This window comes from Microcaecilia unicolor, chromosome 4, assembly GCF_901765095.1.
Source record: "Microcaecilia unicolor chromosome 4, aMicUni1.1, whole genome shotgun sequence".
NCBI classification, from domain to species: domain Eukaryota; kingdom Metazoa; phylum Chordata; class Amphibia; order Gymnophiona; family Siphonopidae; genus Microcaecilia; species Microcaecilia unicolor.
Window position 1 is genome coordinate 232,527,280 of NC_044034.1, and position 22,997 is coordinate 232,550,276.

The 22,997-nt window shown below is 44.9% G+C and overlaps 1 protein-coding gene across 1 annotated transcript in view; it reads left to right on the top strand.

The window, feature by feature from the left end:
• OCA2 (OCA2 melanosomal transmembrane protein) overlaps positions 1–22,997 on the top strand; it is a 229,932-nt gene that overhangs the window by 113,869 nt on the left and 93,066 nt on the right. Inside the window, exons 15-17 of the mRNA XM_030201311.1 lie at positions 859–991; positions 4,369–4,516; positions 9,604–9,661. Of these exons, the coding sequence (XP_030057171.1) occupies positions 859–991; positions 4,369–4,516; positions 9,604–9,661 (339 nt within the window). The remainder of the gene's footprint in view (positions 1–858; positions 992–4,368; positions 4,517–9,603; positions 9,662–22,997) is intronic.

Here is a 22,997-nt window from a genome sequence, read left to right on the forward strand (position 1 = left end):
TGTCCACCTTTGGAAACCCTCAAAAATGGACTCCTGGCTATGCCCCTGCTTCATGCACAGCACACTATTGCTTAGGCATGCTAAAGAACGTCGGCATGCACTCTAATCTTTAGTGCATAGATTCCATAGTCTTGAAACAACAGTGGGCAATGTATTAAAGATTATATTTTGCTTTACCTTACATTAACTATGACGATTCATAAATTCCTTATAACACTGGACAATGGTGAGGTAGATATTCAAAAGAATTTTATGGGGTAGGAAGGCTCCTTCAGGTTAAATCCTGCTGGCCAGCCCAAGAACACATATTTAGTAGCATTTAACCAGCTAATTCTGCTGACTATGCTTTCCAATCTCTGCAGCACTATCCAGTAGTGCCAGGGGCAGTCCATCTGAGGAGTCAGGGTGGAACTGGAACTTACCAATTATTTTCAGTTCACTACCTAGGTAAGTGTCCAGATAAAGTTTACATGGCAAAAAAGCTGTCCTAACTTCATCCAGCCAACTATCCGACCACCGGTCTGAATATCGGCCAGGATCCCGATAACTTCTGGCAGCCCCTATGACATAGATATTTAATGATGGCTCCTGAATTTGACCCAGCATTGAATATCCAAGTCAGATTCAGTCTACAGCAGGCAGCATCTTTAAATTCACCAACCTTCACATGGGGGGTTATTTATTGTAGGTTTCTGGAAAACTCTTTTATTCTTTCTAATGCATTGTAGTAGAAGACACAATAATAACAGAATTAAATGAAAAAAATAAAGAATTAAGGCCGTGAATTGTTAGATGTCTTGTAATGGATAGTCAACATAAAAAGAAAAAAAGTCCTTACTATTGTATTTTTAATTCTAGGGATTGGATTTTGCTGGGTTCACTGGACACATGTTTTTGGGTATTTGTTTTATTCTTCTGGTCTCTTTTCTTTTCCTCCGACTGCTATATTGGAACACAAAACTGTACAACAAAGAATCCAGTGAAATTATTGGTGAGTTTGGCCATGAGTACATCATATTATTCTCTGTTAATATGATTAGTAACAATTGTATCATGACTTGCTTAAAGTGGTGTTTTGAAAAAGATATTGAGGGCAATATTCAGTGGAACAGCAACAGAATAAAGTTATATAGAAAAACTATTGACATAATATTATGGAATTTTTCAGCGGAGCTATGCATTTGAGTCTGAATGCTGAAAATTCTGGCATAGCTATGTGAATAACTTAGGGGCCCTTTTACAAAGGCACACACTGAAAAATGGCTTGTGGTAGTGTATGCGCGGGTTTTGGGTGCGCCAATCCATTTTTTAGCGTGCCTCTAAAAAAGGCCTTTTTAAAATTTTTGCCGAAAATGGACATATGGCAAAATGAAAATTGCTGCGCGTCCATTTTGGGTCTAAGACCTTACCACCAGCCATTGGCCTAGCAGTCAAGACTCACACGGTAACTGGGCGGTATTGACCTACGGGTGCCAAATGCCACTTGGTGCACATCTGTTACGCGTGCCTGAAAATAAAAAAGTCTTCTTCAGATGCGCATAGCGGACACGAGCCAAAAATAAAATTACCGCAAGAGCCATGTGGTAGTTGGGCAGTAACTCCATTTTGGTGCGCGTTGGGTGTGCATAGACACTTATGCGACTTATTTAAAGGGCCCCTTAATCTTGCTATTTCTGTGTTCAGACATGAAAACATAAAGGTTGATATTCAAAGTGATCAAATTGGCTAGAAACAGATCCTGGCTGGTTAAATTGCTTGTTTGGGGCTAACTGGTCATTTTATTTAATTAGGAATTTGCTCACACCTTTTTCAGTAGTAGGTCAAAGTGAGTTACATTCAGGTACATTGGGTATTTCCCTGTCCCTGGAGAGCTCACAATCTAATTTTGTACCTGAGGCAATGAAGGGTTAAGTGACTTGCCCAAGATCACTAGAAGCAGCAGTGGGATTTGAACTGGCCACCTCTGGATGTAAAGACCATAGCTCTAACTGCTAGGCCATTCCTCCACTCAGGGCCGCCGCACCGCAGTCCCCAGTCTCCACCCGCCTACCCCCGGCCGCGTCGACAGCCCCCCTCTGTCCGCCACCGGGCCGGGCCCCCTGCATTCAAATCACAGCGCGTCACCTCCATGTGAAAGTGCAGCAGCAGCAGATTGCCTCCCTTCGGGCCTTCCCTCCCTGTGTCCCGCCCTCGTCTGATGTAACTTCCACGAGGGCGGGACAATTTTCAAAAGAGGTTAAAGCATTCTAAACTAACAGCTACCCAAAGATACTCATTAGAGTGAGAGATAACTTTGGAGGAGATAGGAATCTCTTTAGCTGCATTAAAGCTTAATAAGGCACCAAGCCCTAATGGGTTTAAGGTTGTGTTTTACAGGGCTTTTGAAAAGGAGGTAATTCTTTATTACATGAGGTATTTCAGCAGCTCATGCGTGAACAAGAAGTTATGGCACTTTTATTGAAGCCAAGATAGTTGTTGTTTTAAAGCTATGGAGAGATCCAGCATTGGTCGAAAATTATAGGCCAGTCTCATTGATTAATGTGGATAGTAAAAGTTATGCAAAATTTATGTAGTTCAGAATGGTTTCATGAGAGTGGTTTGGAATGGGACCATTATTTTTGTGTAAAATTTGGGTGTTATATACCAAAATTCTGGGAAGTTTGAACTTAAAGGACTAATTTTGTGTCACACCTCCTGTAATCTACATAGCTGGCAGTGGAAGAGTCCTTTATGTCTCTCATTCCCTTATTGCTTCCATGTTAAGGGGGAAAATTCTTTGTCCTATCAACTGCTATGACAGCATTTCACTATCTCCTAGTCCCCATTTCTCCTGTCTCCCAAGTCCCTGTCTTTCCCGGATCTCCATTTCTGCCTTAGCTCCCACCCTCCCCTTCTCAGTTACGGTTATTTTCTCTGTCTTCCACATTCTCTCCACCCGATCCCTGAATTTCTTTACTCTGTCTCTCCATGCTTCTCCCACATTACTGCTTAATTCCCCAGTCCCCGCTCACCCATCCACTCTCTTGACCCTTGCTCTTTCCTCCTCCATCACATTTCTCAGTCTCTGCTCTACCCCTCAGCTATCCCTACTCATTTCCTATGGTCCATTCTCCCCAGACCCCCTCCCCCCAATCTTTCCTTGCTTTCCATACTGTAATGCCCAGGTGGTGTGCAGGCAATTTTACAGACTATGTTGCAGTCAGTCACAAGCAGCTGAGACAAAAGCACTCCTTTCTGGGAGACTTGGCTGACAATCAATAGGGACATTCTTTCCATCCCTGCATCATGTCAGTGACTGCTTGCCTCACAAAGCCATGCCCACAGCCTCATGTGGTTTCCCATCTTCTTTTCAATAATTCCACATAGACTGCAGGCAGTTAGGGAGCTCTTGAAGATGCACTGATACTGCTTGGTCAGCAGATCTCCCTCCCATACCTGCTCAAGTTTTTAGTTGAAAATTCATCTTAATTTAAGAACTTAAAAGTTATGCTTATAAATTTAAGCTTGCCATTCATTTACCTAGATTTATAATTTTTGAGTCTAATGCTGAAAATCACTGCTAAGATTTTTCCCCCACCCTAAATCTGCCCCTGCTGCCACTCACTTTTCTGAAATTTTGGGGTCGATTTTCAAAGCAATATAAATTGCCAGAAATTGCTCCTGGCTGTTTAAATTGATTGTTAAGGACTAATCGCGAATATTCAGTGACACACAAGCTGATAACACTGCTAAATATACCTGATTAGTGCATAAGCCATAACTGGCTATTTTGTGGGCAGTCTGGGGCAGAGTCAGCACTTAAGTGCCAATATTGAGATAAAGTAACCGCATAAGTAGGACTGTGTAAAACACAGGCCTATCTTTATGAAGTTCACTTTAAGCAGTTAAGTGTCAAATATTGTATTTAACCAGATAAATTTTATCTGGCCATGTGTGCCTGGATAGTCAATGCCGGTACCCAGACATAGCCCGGTACTGAATATCTGGTTGAAGCCAGCTGAATATTGGGCTCTTTGAGTGTAATGTAATGTACTCAGCCCTAGTAAAATTTCAATTTAAGAGCATAACTCTCAAAGTTAAGAGCATAAATCCTTTGAATCTTGGGCCCTTAGGATCCTAAGTTTGGCTGAAAGTAAGTAATACCTTAGGAGCATGAATTTACGAGCTCAGTTTATTTTCTTTTTTTAATATCAGGCCCCAAATTAATTTGTAATAACTTGTTGCATTTTTTCTTGTTCTTAGTTAACACTTTCTTTGTCAACAGTCTTCTTAGGAATCAGGTTTGTTATGTAAGAATACTGTTACATAATTTTATTTTATACAGCTGGTTTTACCTTTATATTAAGTGATTCCATTTTTTTTTTACAGAATTAAAACATGAGATCTATGTTTGGAGAATGATGGCACAACACATTAATCCTGCTACTCGAGAAGAGACAGCAGTGAAATGTCTCTTGCTGCAGAAAGTCCTTACTTTGGAAAACTTGCTCAGGAAACATCTTCAGATTTTTCAGAGGTAAATTAAATTAAAATTCCATAAAACTATAGCAAATTGCAGTGCTATGGTGTGAAAGAATAGCCTAATGGTTTCCACAGTAGCCTGATATCCAGAAGGCAAGGTTCAAATCCTACTGATGCTCCTTCTGAAATTGAGTTTGTCATTTAACCCTCTGTTGCCTTAGATATAAACCCCCGAATTCTACAAAAGTAATTAAAAACTGCACGTACAAATTTGGGTGCATGCCTAATTTGCATGCGCAATTTAATTGAATAATGAGCCAATTAATGCCAATCATTGAGATTTTAACAAGCAATTATTCGTGCTTATTGGATTTAATTACAAATTTACGCATGTAAATTTAGGTGTGGGATCCATGCTGAAATTGTACATGTGGGTCCAAAAAGAGGGTTCAATCTTGGGAGGGTCATGGGTGGATCGGGGGTGTTCCTTTAATTTATGCACATTGTTATATAATAGAGGGGATCTGTGTCTAACGTAGGCATGGGGATTTACACCAAGGTTTTCTTGGTGTAAATGGTCACGCTTAAATGTTGTCATGGTTCTTGGTGCTAAATGCTATTCTTGAAATGGGGCCTAACTTTAAGCACCATTTATAGAATAATGCTAAGTGCTATTTTTTTTTTGGGGGGGGGGGGGGGGGGCGCAGATTTTTTAGGCGCCATTCATAGAATTTAGTCCAAAAAGTCAATCTAAGGTAGAGCCTGTGTGTTATGTTGTAGTGCTCCTCATCTGTAATTGGGGGGTCAATTTTATCTAGCTACGTCTCTTTGGAATAACTTACCATGATATCTTAGGGCATTTGTTTACCTGTAGTTTGTTAATTTGGGGACTATTACTGCCCAAGGGGGGGCGGTGGGGGTGGTCTGCCCCGGGTGCACGCCACTGGGGGGGTGCTGCGCATCTGTCATCTTCGCTCGTTCTCTGCTCCCTCTGCCCTGGAACAGGTTACTTCCTGTTCCGGGGCAGAGGGAGCAGGGAACGAGCGAAGCCGACAGGCGCGCAGCACCCCCCCCCCCCCAGCAGGTAAAAATGCACCCAGGGGGGGTGTCCTTTCGCCGGGGGGAGGTGTCCTTTTGCCGGGGGTGGGGGGAGGTTGCACTGCATGCACCCGGGGGGGGGGGGGGGCGCATCGGCAATCCGCCCCGGGTGTCAGCCACCCTGGGAACGCCACTGCTACTACTTATCATTTCTATAGCGCTACTAGACGTACGCAGCGTTGTACACTTGAACATGAAGAAACTGATATTCAGACCATGGGAGTTAACCTGGCTAACTCCCGAGGTCGGTGCTGAGCCCAGATATTCAATGCCGGGCCATTTCCAGTGACTTGCAATGAATATTCCCCCCCCCCCCCCAATATTTAAAACCCTTTAACTGGCCATTCCTGGCACCTGCTAAATATTAGCCAGCTAAGCGCTAATATTTAATGTGAGATAGCCATCTATCTCAGCTGAATATTAGCACTTAGCGGCTAGCCGGATGACCAGCTAGCTGGCTGATATTCAGCACCTGGCCAGCTATGTTTGGCAGCAAATATGACTGTTTGGCTGGTTCTAACTTCCTTATGTTCAAACTGGCCAAAAATAAACCAGCAGCTCGATATTTAGACCTCGGCTATCTCACACTGAATATTGTTGGTTAGCTGGTTAAGTACCATTTAACTGACCAGTTGCTGTTACTGGCCTGTTAAATAGTTTTGAATAGGAAGTGACCTGCCTCCCAGTGCCGGCATTGGGGGGGGGGGGGCAAACAGGGCAGCTGCCCTGGGCCCCACAGCTTCAAGGGGCCACATGCTACCTTCAGTCCGCAGCGACAATCAGCAGGGGCATGCAGTAAGAACAGCAACGCAATGAGCCTGAGCGGTGGCGTCAATAAGCAGCAGTGGCATGATTAAGCAGCGGTGGGCGGTGTAGTGAGTGAGAACAGAAGCAGCACAGTGAGCTGCTGGGCCGGCGGCAATCAACAGCGGCATCGGTACCAGTGAGTGAGCAGAGCATCAGTGCAGTGAGTGAGAAGAGCATCAGTGCAGTGAGTGATTGCGCAGTGCAGCACAAAGTCCATGGGGGTGGTGTGGTGTGACATCGGCGGGCAGCAGCAGTAAGAAGAACTGTCAGATGAGATCACCACCAGCAGGCAGGCAGCACAAATCAATTTGGAGTGCTGTCAGCGCTGAATTGCTGATCATGCTTCAGACAGAGAGGTGAGGGGGTGGGGGGAGAAGGAGGAGGGGGACCACAGCTGCAGCACAGCACATGCAAAGCACTAACCACCCCCACACCCTATGAACTTCCTGCTGGGCCTGGCCACTTTGAAATTGAAAATACTCATGCCTGATGCCTCCCTCCTCCACTCCCCCAGGCATATAGCACTACAGTGTGCCTGTGACAGGCACATTGTAATGCTATGCTATGCCTGGGGGAGACTGGAGGGGGGATGAGTATTTTCAATTTCAAAGCAGGCCCAGCGGAAAGTTTAAAAGGGTGGTGGGGTTATTTTGGAGTGCTTTTTGCACGCAGTGTGCTTCAGCCTGCTTGGATTGGTTCCTGGCTTCCAGCTTCCCACCACAGAGCATGCAGACTAAAGCAGCTGCAGCCTGCAAAGCAAGTACCTGACCAATCACCAGTGAATGATCTAGACAGTCAAGTAGGTGTCACCAAGTGGTTAGCACCAAGAAGCCTAAAGGACAAAGAAGTCCTGTGCCAGCAAATTGGTGCCTTGGGGTAAGCAGAATTTTCTTTTCTTTTCTTTCATGTTTTGGAATATAAGTTCTTTTAATTAAAAAACAAATATCTATCTATCTATCTATCTATCTATCTATCTATCTATCTATCTATCTATCTATCTATCTATCTATCTATCTATCAATCATGCAGTAAAGCAATGGCCTTGGCCAGTCTGATGGCTTGCTGCTCTGGATAATTTCACCCATCCCTCTCTCTCCATCATGCAGCATGCCTATGATATGGACCAGTCCCTCTCCCCACTTCACACTCTTATCACCCTGGCCTGATCCTTGATACAATGATATTTCTCATTGAGTCTTACCCCTCTGTTTACAAAGCCGTGCTAGCACCAACACAGCCCATTCACTTTGAATGGACTGTGTCGGCATTGCTGTGCAGCTTTGTAAACAGAGGGCTAATGTCTGTTAGTTAAGCAGTGGAAGGGCCGATGGGTACATTGCTGATCTGTGCTTAGTTAGGGCATCAGTTGCCTTAATCCAGCCCTGTTTCTCTAGATTTGTCTGAAAGTGGGAACACTTTTGCCACAGTTTGTGCTGCATTTATGAGGCTGCTTTATAAACATATACAGGCACCTATGTTGTCTTTATAGAATAGCCCCAACATAGGTGTCTACTATGCCTTTCAACCTAGGCAATCAGTTATGAAATTACCCTTTTTCACTTGCCTAAATTAAATCACTTAACTTTATGAATAGTGGCTGAATATGGCCACTCTCTGTATTATTGGTCATTATGAGCATGCTCTGCCTCAGTACTATAGTACCATGGTGTTCAGTCAGATTTTCAGCAACACTATCTGGATAGTGGATTTTGGTGGTGACACTAATTATGTAAGTCCTTTTCAACATGAATCAAGAGAATCTTTAACAGAGATCAAGCAGCCTCCATGGCACTGCAGCAAAAATACTCTTGAGCTGTCATATTCAGTGTTACTGTTTTATTAGCTTTTACTTTGCTTGGCATAGCTTTTAACCAATTGTATATATAATTGGCATAACTGTCACCAAGCATCTGAATTTTGTGCTTGATAGCTTTCTATTTCATGATTGTGGTACACTTGAGTTACATCAGTGATCTGATTCCATTAAGCTTGATTTATTTAATAACTAAGGAGCCCTTTTCCAAGGGCTCACTGAAAAATGGCCTGTGGTAATGCAGACGCGTGTTTTGGGTGTGCGCAGATTCATTTTTCAGCGCATCTATAAAAAATGCCTTTTTAAAATTTTTTTGCCAAAAATCGATGTGCGGCAAAATGAAAATTGCCGCGTGTCCATTTTGGGTCTGAGACCTTACTATTAGCCATTCACTTAGCGGTAAAGTCTGATGCTGTAACTGGGCGGTATTGACCTATGTGCATCAAATGCCACTTGGCGCTTGTCCGATATGCGAGTCCGAAAATAATTTTTCGGGCGTGTGTATCAGACGCATGACAAAAATGAAATTACCGTAAGAACCACAAGGTAGCCGGGTAGTAACTCCATTATGGCGCACATTAGGCGCGTTTAGATGCTTATGCGGCTTAGTAAAAGGGCCCCTAAAACATCATCATCTGATTGGTCCTGAAATCAGATAACTCTGTGCAATCTCCAAAGGCCCTTACAGATCCCAGTGATACACAGATGTAAGCAGTTAGGGGGTAATTCTATAAAGTGAATTCTAGCATTTTAATGTGAATTACATGCATAAATTATTAGAATAATGACATGTACATGCATCTGTGTGTCAGTACATTCATAAGTGCCAAAATTCTGCATAAGCACTATACTATAAATATGCACATATCTTACATAGCACGTTTTTGACAAAAGGGTATATACATATTGGAGGAGTCGGCACAGCCTGAGTGGGACTCACATTTACATGCATAACTTATTAAGTACTACAAGTTATGCACTTCCAGCATGTAGGCACGAGTGCTTATTCAAACCAAAAGAAGAAGAAAATGCCACAGGACAGATGCAAGTGACCAAAGAGTGGAGGTGGCCAAGGGAAATGGAGACCTAAACCACATGTGCCAACAAGGATCTTTATTATTAACAACAGCTCTGTTGTTATTGATAAAGATCCTTGTTGGTAACTGAGGCTTAGGTCTCCATTTCTTTTGGCCACTTCTGCTTTTTGGTTGCTGGCATGAGTGCTTACACCAGCTCTGTGGCTGAAGTGAAAAGGTGCAATATGATAAAATTGCCCTCATTGTGCAGCACCTGAAAAACAAAGAGCATCCTGTAGCTTATTACTATGCGTCTTTAGAATGTTCTCCTAGATATTTTTAAATGTTTTTCTCTCTTAAATGATTTTGCCCCTAATAAAAGTATTATAACATGACATTTTCTTTTAGACAAATTTCACAAGAAGATAAGAATTGGGAAATAAACATTCAAGAACTCCAGAAAAAAGTAAGCAGTTGTCATCTTACATAACACTTATGGGCCCTATATTCAGAAAATGTTGAGCTCCTAAATTTATGCTCTTATACACTTACTGCCACCCATTTTGTGGGAGGTACGGGTTCACGTGCTATTCCTTCACTAATTAGTTAGCATGTGGTAATATAACTGCACTAACTGATTAGTGCAGGAACACCCACTCTTTGCCCCCAGCACACCCCCTCCAAGAAAATGTTTAATTTTTAGTACACGGTTAATGCATGCACATTTGGCATTTACTGCAGAATGTTCCGTGGGATGCCATTTTAAGCTGTGTTAGGCATGTGTTAGAACCTAACACAGCTTAGTTAAAGGGCCCCAAAATTAGGTGCATAAATCCTTTGACTATTGGGCCCTATATCGTTTATTTTTTTTAACATAAAGCCTGCTTCACATTCCTCCTTATTTTAATGATATCCTGTTTTTATTTAAAGCTGGAACAAAATTAAATATCTACATATATGCATAGTAACATAGTAGATGACGGCAGAGAAAGACCTAAATGGTCCAACCAGTCTGCCCAACAAGATAAACTCGTATGTGCTACTTTATGTGTATACCTGACCTTGATTTGTACCTGCCATTTTCAGGGCACAGACCATAGAAGTCTGCCCAGCACTAGCCCCGCCTCCCACCACCGGCTCTGCCACCCAATCTCCGCTAAGCTTCTGAGGATCCATTCCTTCTATATAGATATATAAAATGTTTCTTTAGTTATAGAATTTTTTTGAGGGGATATTTTTTTTTACTAAAATGCATTATAATTAACATACAGGCTAACCACTGTTATAACACGTTAGAGCTAACATGTTTTCATGCAGCATGCAGTAATGCTGTTAATGTACATTACTAGTAACTAGGTTCCACTGCATAAAACTGAACCTGTGGTAAATGGCACCATCTGTAGCGTTAGCACATGTAACACAGTTTAGTAAATCTAGCTCTTAATTAACATATGTACAAACACTCAAACACATCTGAAATGTGAGCTGCTTTGCACATATGCAATCTTTTAAAACTGGACATAGAAACTTTCAAAACCATTTTACCTGTTTTGACTATCTGAAAATTGCACTCTTTCATTAAGGCTAAAACTCCATGACTTGTTCTACAACATGCAAGGTTTTAACTTCATTAGAAGGTGCATGTTTAACAGACCTCTTGTATGTTGGGGCTGAGGGTTAACCTTGAGGCAAATACATACCGGCTGATATTCAGCCAGGGGCAGTCAGCTTTTTTAAAAGTAAATGGCTGCTGTGACCTCTTGCAGCAGCTTGCAGTACTTGGACTATCAGGTAGGCTGGGGGGAGGGTTATTTGGACAGGGGAGGGGTTGTGGGTTGGGCGCCGTTTCAGGGGGAGGGAGTTGTGCGTGTCAGCAGTTGGGGGGGGCAGGAAGTAGGATGGAAAGAGGGCCTGTATCAGGGGGCAGAAGGGGGATCGTGGGACTTTAAAAGAAAAAATATTTATGCGATTCCTGGCCAACATTCAGTGCTGGGAGTGGGACCCACATACCTAACCCATCTAAGGGGTCCTTTTACTAAGCTGCAGTAAAAGGGGGCCTACACTAGCATCAGTGCATGTTTTTGATGCGCGCTGAGGCCCCCTTTTACTGCAGTGGGTAAATGACTGTCTTTTTCTAAAGAAAAGAAATGGCATGTGGTAAGTGAAACACTGTATGGCCATTTTTTTTTTTTTTGGGGGGGGGGAGAGCCCTTACTGCCACCCATTGAGGTGGTTATAAGGGCTCCCACGCTAACCCAGTGGTAACCAGGCAGCGCATGGTGCTGCACAATTACCACCAGTTAAATTCCAATGCTACAAAAATAGGACATATTTTTGTAGTGCCGGAAATGGCACACATTAGGGGTAGGAACTACCGCCGTGTGGCTGTTTACTGCCTGAACCCTTAGCACCACCTATTTAGAAGGCGGTAAGGTTCACAGCGTGTGGCAGAATGTGGCCAATTACCGCCAGGAACGCCCCACACAGTGGAAAATAGAAAATTATTTTCTACCACGAGAAACTGCGAGCACCAGCTTTAGAACTGCCTGCGCTACCCCAACGGTATGGTCAATTTGGCACACGCAGTAGCCCTACCACAGCTTAGTAAAAGGGCCTCTATGTTATTATAAATGTGGCTTGTACAAGGAATCCTACACCCTATGGTGCAGTGGTTCTGCCAGCTTGAAACACATATACCCTGTAGTGCATTTGCTTAGCTTTCCAAAGACAAGAAACTGTCTTTGGGCTTTTATACCAATCAGTTTTTCCTCTGAGATGTGGTGTCCTTCTATTATTCCATAAGTGGTAATAAAAACCTTCACAATTTCTAGAAGGGCTGGATAAAAGCAAAGAAGAAGGGAGCACATCTACAAAGTAGCTCAATCTGAAAACAAAAGTAGGGGGAGGACCAGCTGAATTCCAACACAAATGTAGAAAAATCACTTTTTTATCTTTTTGTTGGAATTTGATTGGTCCTCCCCTACTTTTCTTTTGGGCAAAAGGACTGGATGGCATAAAAGGTCCCACTGACAGCAGTTTAGTAGGGCCACTAGAAGTCTCTACCATCTACACGATGATAGAACATTAGATATCAATACATAACAAGTCTCCAGTAGGAAATGCTATTCAGTATTTTTATACATTTCCTGCTGAGGGGGTGGTGACCCTTTGGAATTATAAATATACCAGCCAATATTTAGCCAGTGGCGGTCAGCATTTTTTTAAACACTGACTGTTGCCAGCTAGATTAGCTCCAAATATTCATTGCTGGACCATATCCGGGCACCGGCATTGAATATCGGTGCCTAATCCAGTAGGCTGGCCACTGGAGCGTATGCAGATTGTAAGGAGATTGGAGGGTCTAAGCAGGTGAGGAGGAGGTATGGGGCCAGACTACATTCCCCACAAGGCCCTGGGAGAAGGAATCCGTGGGGTAGGTCCCAAAACGCGGTAGGAGCACCACAGGGAAGGGAGGGGGAAAAGGACTGGAAAGAGCAGCTGCTATGGCAGACGAGGGCCAGAATGGGGAGCCGTGATGACAAAGCTCAATTCCCTTGGGTCAGAAATCAGTACAAGATTCCTTCCACCTGCAGCAAGTAGTACAGAGGCAATGGGAGCACCAGCAATCCTCCCAGAGCTCCCTGACCCAGGTGACACAAGCCTTGAAGTTTCCTAGGATGCTGTTACGTCTGTGGCCGTGACCACCCTCAGACTTACCTTTTTCCTGGGGGTCAGCTTTCTAGCTGGCTCCTGTTTCTTCTGTCTGTCCTTTCTGAGCTAGCTCTGGCTCTCTGTGCTGGCTGCATCCAGCAGCATGACACTAATTGCTTCACTATACTGCACCTATGGGTGTTGCTTAGGTTAGCTCTCTCTCTGTCTCTCTCTGTGTGCTGGCTGCTTCCAGCATGACTCTAATTGCTTCACTACACTACACCTGGGTGTGGGAAGCCTCTCTGTGTTTCATTGTGCTTTCTGCCTGCTCTGTGGTTTGTGCCTGAACAGCCTCCGTAGTTACTTAGAGATTGCTGCAGCTACGCCTCTGGTGTTGAAGGGCTTTATTAAGCACTTAGAGACTGCAGCCTTTGCTTTTGCTTCATCTAAGGTCCCTGGTATGTTAGAGTGCTCTGTGCACTGCTACATTGTCCAGTTTAGTGTGAGTTCTAGCTTGTTACTTGTTAGCTTGGGCACAGCTTTGCTTGTTAGCCTGTGTACAGCTTTACTAGTTCTCCTGTGTGTGCTTAGTGTGAGTTCCTAGCATATGACTACTTAGCTTGGGCACAGCTTTGCTTGTTAGCCTGTGTACAGCTTTACTAGTTCTCCTGTGTTTGCTTAGTGTGAGTCTCTAGCATATGACTAGCTAGCTTGGGCACAGCTTTGCTTGTTAGCCTGTGTACAGCTTTACTAGTTCTCCTGTGTTTGCTTAGTGTGAGTTTCTAGCGTATGACTGGTTATCTTGGGCATAGCTTTCCTGTTAGCTTGTGTATAGCTTTACTAGTCTTCTTGTGTTTAGCTTTCTGGTTTTCCTGTGTGTGTTTTCTTTTGCTTCTGGAGCTTCAGCCCTAGTCCTGTCAGTTGCCAGTACTCTTTGTTACTGGAGCTCCAGCCATAGTCTTGCTCCGTGACCTGACCATTGCCTGACTACTCTCTGCCCACTGTCTGACCTTGCCTGCCACTGCCACTCCACGGTAGTGGCCCAAGGACTCACGAACCCAGTGCTCCCGGGGAAGAAGCCTGACAGAATGCCAAGGTCCTCGAGAACGCGACAGATGCACACTCTGGTTCCGGTTTTACTGAAGATGGTACCAGAGGATAACCCAAACTATTTCCTGACCAATTTCAAAAGAACCGCCTGCCTTGCTGGTTCTCCAGAAACATGATAGACAGCTTATTTAGGGAATGTACTGACCGATAGCAGCCAGATGGCATTCCAAGATGTCAGTCCATGTGCGAGGGTCATCTATGTGGAAGTAAGCCACCATTTTAGAAAGGGCAGGCTGAACCCAAGAGGCTGTTAATATATGGCCTGGCTTTAAGGCTACCACTGGAATAGTGATGGCCAAAGCTATGCAGCCTAAAACAACTGAAAAAGTACTGAGTAGGCCAAACAACAAGTAAATGATTTAATATTTGAGAATCTGCAAAAAGCAGGTCTGAACAATGAGTCCTGCCACAAATTGGTACAATTTTTAAATCAAATACAGCACCTGTAATGAAAGAATGATGGATCAGATGAATAAAATGGGGCTTATAGTTTTTGTATAAGATGATGCAGAGTTCATAAGATGGTGTGAAAAGTATTGCAACAGGGAGATGTGAAACTGTTATCTCAAACCGCACGATGAGAAAAAACAAAACAACTTGTTCCCAAAACATGCTGATAAGACGCGTGGGAAAGTATGATCTCAGAAAGTGAGAAAGATTAGGAGCAAGGTTTCTCACCATTCACTTCTATGGAGAGGTTTGTGTATAAAAGAGGGGAGATTTTGCCTTAGTTTAGGAGTCCTCCCCAACGCTTCTCTCAGACGGCAGGGCGCTGTGCAGATAAACCCAGAATCTGATGTCTGTATTTGTATCAACTTGAAGACTTGTCTTTGGGTAAGAAATAAAATGTAACTATCTATCTAAACCTATCTCTGTCTCTATTTGTATTGATTCTATCTTCTCATTACCTAACATTTAGCCTACAAGGTAGATCACATACAAGTGACACTCAGTGTTGGACAGAAAGCAGTAGTTATGGGAATTAGTTTTCAATTACAGCTCCTAATGCCACCCCCTTATGATTGGGTGACAATGGAGATTAGAGAAACTATACAGAACCCGATATATGAAATAAGTACCTTTAGTCCCCCGTGGGAAAGAGTCAGAAAGAGGTCTATAAAGCAGGCAAATTAAAACAAGGCCTACCAACAGCACTTCTGGAAGGGGTCCCTGCAAGTTAAAGAAAAACCCTGGAGTTTCTTTTACCAACTCAAGGAGGTGGCCTGGATATGGCTGCAACCAGAAGGAAAGATGGGCCTGGAGATTGCAAGAGTCATCCTCCTGGAGCAGTTCCTTGAAGGGTTACCCCCAACTATGAAACAGTGGGTGAGGCGGCACCCTAATTGACCCCAGAGAATGCTTTAGAAGCAGCCAAAGCCTTCTACCAAGCACAACCAGAATCAGAACTCTATAAAGAAAAGAAGCAGGCTGAGAGACCTGGGAGGAAAAGAGAAAAAGCTGGACTGGACAACCAGAGGGATCAGAAACCACCCTCGAGCCCAGGTCTCCAAAGAAGAGGTTGGAGCAAAGGAAGCTCTCGTCCCCAAAAATGTACCATGCACCTTTTCCCTGGTCACCGGATTCATACTCCCCCATCTGTTTCACGTGTGGGGTAGAGATCATATAGCTAGAGACTGCCAGGATCTAGCTCAAGATGCCATAGATGTGAATTTGATAGCCACACATGACTGCAATTTTGTGGCAGCTTTCCATCCAGAAAGCAGAAATTACGTATTACAAGTTGAGCTGGAAGAATACCCATACCAAGCATTAGTGTACTCTGGCAATGTCAAGACCCTTGTTTGGAGAGAGATACTCAACCATCTGCAATTGAATTACGAGCGGACTTTAACCCTGGCATGTGTACATGGTGACCAGAGGCAGTATCCAACAGCTCAAGTATCCTGTTAAATACCTGTAGGGGAAGGTCAGCTAGAAGTAGCAGTTTTGCTTTGGCTACCTTACCTCAAAGTTTTGAGCCAGGATTTCCCAAATTTCAGTGCCATCTTGGCCCAGCTGATTGCTGGCCCAAAGAAGGAGGAGGAGTCTTAACTTGAGATCTTCCCACTGGAGGACCCTGACTAGTATAGCAAAAACCTCAAATTGCCAAAACCCCACCGCCAGCAGCAGTTAGAGAAACTGAATTGCTCTCTGAGTCTAGGAGCTGCAGCGGATGGAGATCCAGAGCTGGAGGAAGATGGTGATCCAGACACAGATACCCTACCCGAATTCAGTAGTGAAGGAGCCACAGAGGGCATAGTCAAAGGATGAGTCCCTTAGAGCAGCCTGAGCTAGGGTTGTTTCGGTAGATGGGAATCCCATGGGCAACCAGGACCCCTCTAAGATAACACCCCCGTATTTCATAATAAAGGGTAACTAATTGTATAGGGTGGCCAAGGGAACCCTGGAGGGGGAGGAGGGGGAGCAACTGTTAGTTCCTCAACCCTACTGTAGACAGGTCATGCAATTAACCCACAGTTACCTGTTAGGAGGTTACCTGGGGGAGAAGAAGACCTGGGAAAGGATTTTGGCCTGATTTATCTGGCCAGCTGTATCCAAGCAAGTTGAGCTCTTTTGTCAGTCCTGCCCAACCTGCCAGCTGAGTAGTCCTGCAGGTCTAGAGAGGGGTAATTAAAACAGATTCCACCTGCCCCTCTTGTGCCCATGCCAATTGTTGGTACCCCTATTTGAGAGTAGCTATGGACTTTGTGGGACCACTAGAATGAACCGCCTATGGTAACAAGTATATTTTGGACTATGCCACCCACTACCCAGAGGTCATTGCCCAGTGTAATATGAAAATTACCACGGTGGCTAATGCTCTGTGGGAAGTCTTCTTCTGGTTGGGGATCCCTGCTAAAATACTGACTGATCAAGGAATCACCTTTATGTCCAGGGTCATGAAGTAAATGTGTGCCCTGCTTAAGGTAAAGACCTTATGGACATCCATTTATCATTCACAGACAGATGGTCTAGTGGAATGCTTCAAAAAGACTTTCAAGCAGATGCTGAAGAAGTTCATGGCCGAAGACAGGAAAAACTGTGATTCTCTACTCCCATATATACTGTTTGCAATCCAGGAGGTGCGCCAGAGTTCAGCAGTATTCTGTCCTTTTGAACTGTTTTGAATAAGACCTAGGAGAATCTTGGATGTGATCCAGCCTGGGAAGAACTTGGCCGAATATATGCTCACCATGCAGAAAATGTTGAAGAAAGCCAGTGAAGCAGCCAAGCTCTGCTTGGAAAAAGGCTCAAGCGGATCAAGCCCAAGCCTACAACCAGAAGGCAGTACAATGAACCTTTCAGACAGAGGACAGAGTTTTAGTCCTTTTACCCTTCTCAGAAAGCAAATTTAATAGTGACAGGGACTCTATGAAATTGTGGAAAGGACAGGTCTGGTTAACTACAAGGTGACTCAACTGGACAAGATGGACAAGGCAAAAAGTTTCCACATCAATTTGCTAAAGAGATGGATCCTTATTGGACTCATTTTCAAAAGAGAAGAACGTCCATCTTTCGACATAAATCGGAAGATGGACGTCCTCCTCCCAGGGACGTCCAAATCGGTATAATCGAAACCCGATTTAGGACAGCTCCAACTGCACTCTGTCACAAGGACGGCCAAAGTTCAAGGGGGTGTGTCAGAGGCATAGCGAAGGTGGGCGTGCCTAACACTTGGTCGTCCTTGACCCATAATCGAAAAAAACAAGGACGTCCCTGACGAGCACTTGGACGTTTTCACCCGGACCTGTTTTTCTTACAACTAAGGCACAAAAAGGTGCCCGAAATGACCAGATGACCACCGGAGAGAATCGGGCAGGGGCATAGCCACGGGTGGGCCTGGATGGGCCTGGGCCCACCCACTTTCCCTCCAGGCCCGCCCACCCAACATCCCTCGGTGCTGGTGCGGCAATGAAGGTTCCGTTCCGGCGGGCGTCCCCTCCCTCCAACTAGGGGATGTATCGCTCTCCCTTTTCGCTCCACCTTTGCCCGCACCGCCCCGCTCTCGCTCCTCGCTCTGCAGACCTTTAACTTCCAGACCTTCGGGAGTGTACATCAGCAATACAAGCGCTGCCTTTGGCTAACCCCGGAAGCCTTTTCTTTACAACGTCCCGCCTACGCGGGAAGCTGTACAGAGAACACTTCCGGGGCAGGCTAAAGGCAGCTTTTACATCGCTGATGCTGCTGATGGGCCTGGAAAGCTTGGAGGTCTGCAGAGCGCGGTAGGGGTGGAGAGAGCCGAGGTAGACGCGTGATGCCAAGTCAACCTGACCGCACGGAAAGGATATGGGGGAGTGAAGAGAGGAGGAAGATCACCTGGCGAGTTTGAAGGGGAAGAAGGGGTGGAAAGAAGAGGAAGAGCAATGCCAGACCTCAGGGGAACGGAAAAGGAGGGTGGAGAGAGAAGGAAAAGCAATGCCGGACTGAAGGGGAAGAGGGGGTGGAGAGGCAGAGAGCGATCCCAGACCTCAGGGGAAGGGGAAATAAGGGTGGAAAGAGGAGGGAAAGTGATACCAGACCAAAGGGGAAGGAGAAAAGTAAAATATTCAGGAGATACTGGAAAGCAGAAGATGGATGGGGATGGGGAGAGGAGAGAAAAAGATGGAGAGAGGGGGAGATGCTGGAGTGCATCATGTAAAAAGGAGAGGGGGCACAGGCTGAAGGAAAGGGCAGGCAGTGGATGGAAGGGGCAGAGAAAGCAGGCAGACACCACGTGGAAAGGGGGATATGGCAGACACAGGATAGAAGAGAGGGCAACAGTGGATGGACGGGGCAGAGAAAGCAGGCAAACGCTGGATGGCAGGGAGAAAGAAAGAAAGAGGGCAGACGCTGGATGGAAGGGAACGAGAAAGAGGGTAGATGCTGGGTGGAAGGGGCAGAGAAAGTGGTCAAATGCTGGATAGAAGCGAGGGAGCAGATTCTGGATAGAAGGGAGAGAGTGAAGAGAAGATGAGGAAAGCAGAAACCAGAGACAACAAAGGTAGAAAAAAGATTTATTATTATTATATTTTATTTTTTGCTTTAGGATAAAGTAGTATTATAGTTGTGGTGATAAATAGAAAATGAAAATAAGGTGATCTTTCTATTAGACTACTTTAATACATTATTGACTAACTTTCAGAGACCAAAAACACATCCTCAGGTCAGGACAGGATAACATAACAGCAGTACACTGTACTGACCTGAGGAAGGAGGTTTTGGCCTCTGAAAGCTAATTGAAAAATGTATTAGTCCAATAACATGGTATCATCTTATTTTCCATTTTTTTGTTTTATTTCTGTTTGTTAATTTGTAAAGTGGTGATTGGTATTTGTCAGTTTTTTCACATTTACATGTGCTATCTTTATATTGCACAGTACAAGGGGACATGCATCACTGTTTCTGTGGTGTTGCATTGTATGCAGAATCTGACTTATTGGGGGTTCAGTTTAACTTTTGCCTACATATTTCTGTTTTTAGTTTGTGGTTACTTATTCTATACTTGGTGAGGATGTATCTGGACATGGTTTTGTGTTGGCAGGATCATTTTTACTAATGTCTTGTGTAGTTTTACAATTGGTGTTTTGATGTTCTAGTGCTCACTGCAACGTTTAAGATGCTGCCTTTTCCTAGGTGTTCTTCTGTATTTTGGTTGTTTTCGTAGGTACACCCTTGTTGTGTGAGTCGTGGATTATTATTAAAAATATTTTTTTCATACAGAGGAGGGGGGTGTTATTTTCGCCTTTCGCCAGCAGCGCTCTGCTGCCATTCACACAGGCAGCTCCGCTCCCCCCACCGCTTCCATCTGGCCCTGCGTAAACAGGAAGTGCACCAGAGAGGGCCGTATAAATGCAGCAAAGGGGAGTGGAGTGCCTGTGTGAATTGCAGCGCTGCCGAGGAACGAAAAAAGCAAATCTTTCTACAAGTAAAAGTTGATTTGTTTTAGTTTTGCTGGTGGTGGGGGTTTGTGTTTTATTTGTTTTATACTTTCTGCATCCAGGATGGCAACTCTGACCCAGTATGGTTACCTTTATGTTTTTGCTGAAAACAGCTGCAAAGGAAAAGTGACTTGTTACTGGAGAATAATGAGGCAGCATTGTATTTTATTATGGTGACTTATTTTGGCTTATCGTGTGTTGTGTGTGGGGGGTTTTTTCTCCTGGGGCTTTAGCTACTTTTAAGAGAGCCTGAAAACTGTGCCTATTAGTTATTCACTCACAGATTTGTAAGTTATTGGGAGTGGGGTAGGTGTGCGGTAGGAGTAGGGGCGTGGGCAGGGCATATCAGGTGCCCATCCATCCAACCTGTTGGCCCACCCAAAAATTGCCTTCTGGCTACGCCACTAGAATCGGGGATGACCTCCCGTTACTCCCCCAGTGGTCACTATCGCCCTCCCACCCTCAAAAACATCTTTAAAAATATGTCGTGCTTGCCTCTATGCCAGCCTCAGGTCCGTGACAGCAGTATGCAGGTCCCTGGAGCAGTTTTAGTGGGTGCAGTGCACTTCAGACAGGCGGACCCAGCCCCATCCCCCCCTACCTGTTACGTTTGTGGAGGAAACAGTGAGCCCTCCAAAACCCACCAGAAACCCACTGTACCCACATCTAGGTGCCCGTAAGATCTATGGTAGTGGTGTACAGTCAGGGCCGTGCCTAGGGTCTCTGGCGCCCCCCTGCAGACTATCAGTTGGCGCCCCCCCCCCCCCCATAAAAATGATCGCTCTCCACTTGCCACACTGAAAGGAATTGTCAGCAATATTCTTAGAAACAAATTGCTATACATTGCAAAATAAGATAGCAGATGTAAATTCTCAAAGTGGACATATTCCAAACGCTAAAATGAAAATAAAATAATTTTTTTCTACCTTTGTTGTCTGGTGACTTTCTTTTTTCAATCATGCTGGTCCAGTATCTGATTCTGCTGCTATCTGTCCTCTTAACTCCATTTCCAGGGCTTCCTTTCCATTTATTTCTTTACTTTTCTCCTTTCTTCTTCATTTCTTGCTCTATATCCATTTCCAGCAATTTCTCCTCTCTCTCTGGGTCCTGCCCTCCCATCCATGTCCATTCTTGTCCCTCTCTGCCCTTCCCTCCTCCATCCATAGCCAGCAATCCTCCTCTCTCCCCTCCCCTCCATTTCCACCAATTTGTCCTCTCCCTGGGCCCCATGTCCATCCTTGTCCCTCTCTGCCCTTCCCTCCTCCATCCATAGCCAGCAATCCTCTCTCCCCTCCCCTTCCAGCAATTTGTCCTCTCCCTGGGCCCTGCCCTCCCATCCATGCCTCTCTGCCCTCCCATCCATGCCTCTCTGCCCTTCCCTCCGCACCCTGGGGCCTTTAAATCTTTTACTTCCGGTCGCAGCAGCGTCAGTGAAAGCGGAGCGCTGCCGACGTCTCCCTTCCCTTTGCGCTCTTGGTTCCCTCAGTGTCCGCCTTCTTCTGACGTCAGAAGAAGGCGGGACACTGAGGGAACCAACGAGTGCAAGGGAAGGGAGACGTCGGCAGCAGTGGCGTAGCTAGGGTAGACACCCGGGGCCGGTCATTGTTTAACACCCCCCAAATCCAGTACTAGGCATACCGAGAATACAAAACACTCACGACCTATAGAGCAATTTTACCATACCATAAGCAGTCGTTTTTACGAGTCACACAAGGAAAAGGAAAGCATCTTAAGCACTACAGTGAGCACTAGAACATCAATTCACCTATTGTAAAACGAAACCAGACAGAATAGTACAGATCGTCAATCCTGCACAGTCAATGCCAACTGAAAGCCATGTCTTTTTCACAAACACAGATACACCCTAATCCACTATAGATTAAGTAATCATAAATTTTCTATTTAGACAAAAATTAAACTGAACCCCTGATGCCAGACTCTGCATACAATGCAACACCACAGAAACAGAAAATGTCTCCTAGTACTGTGCAAAATATAAAGACAGCAGATGTAAATTTGAAAAAACTAACAAATACCAATCACCACTTTACAAATTAACAAATAGAAATAAAACAAATACAGAAAATAAAATAATACCATTTTATTGGACTAATACATTTAGCTTCCAGAGGCCAAAATCTCCTTCCTCAGGTCAATACAGTATAGTGCTATTACAGTATCCTATCCTGATCTGAGGAAGGGGGTTTTGTTCTCTGAAAGTTAAGTCAAAATGTATTAAAATTAGTCCAATAAAAAGATTACCTTATTTACATGTTCTATTTATAAACATTTATTAACACAGCTAAAATACTATATTCTAAAGCAAAATAATAAAAATATATATATTTACAGTTTGTTGTCTTTGGTTTCTGCTTTCCTCATCTTCTTTTCACCGTCTTCCTTCCATCCAGCATCTGTCTTCGCTCTCTCTCTGCCATCCAGTGTCTGCCCTCTCTAATGTTCCTTCCATCCACATCTGCCCTCTATTTCTGCCCCTTCCATCCACCATCTGCCCCAGTCTGCCATCTCTCTCTCCCCCTTCCATCCACCATCTCCCCTCTCTCTCTCCTTTCCCTCTAGCATTTGCCCTCTATCTCTGCCCCCTTCCATCCACTGTCTGCTCTTTCACTCCCTTCTATCCACTGTCTGCCCTTTCTCTCTGCTCCTTCGATTCACCATTTGCCCTCTCTCTTTCCCCCTCCCATCCATTCAGGGTCTGCCCTCCCTCTCACTCCCCATTCCATCCAGGATCTATCCCCCCTCTCTCACTGCCCCCTCTTTTCGGCTCCCAGTTCCCACCTGCGGCTGCCCCTAGTTCCAGATCCATTGATTCTCCCATCCACCCCTGCCCCAGGCATGACCCCATTCTCCCTCCTGCTCACTTTTCAGACCCCAGTTCCAGCTCCATGCCCCTTCTCCCATCTGTCTCCCACCCAGTCCCTTCTGCCCATCTGAGTCCCCCTCACCCCATCTGTCTCCCACCCAGTCCCTTCTGCTATCCAAGTGCCCCCACCCTCACCCCATCTGTCTCCCACCCAGTCCCTTCTACCCATCCGAGTCCCCCTCACCCCATCTGGCTCCCACCCAGTCCCTTCTGCTATCCAAGTGCCCCCCACCCTCACC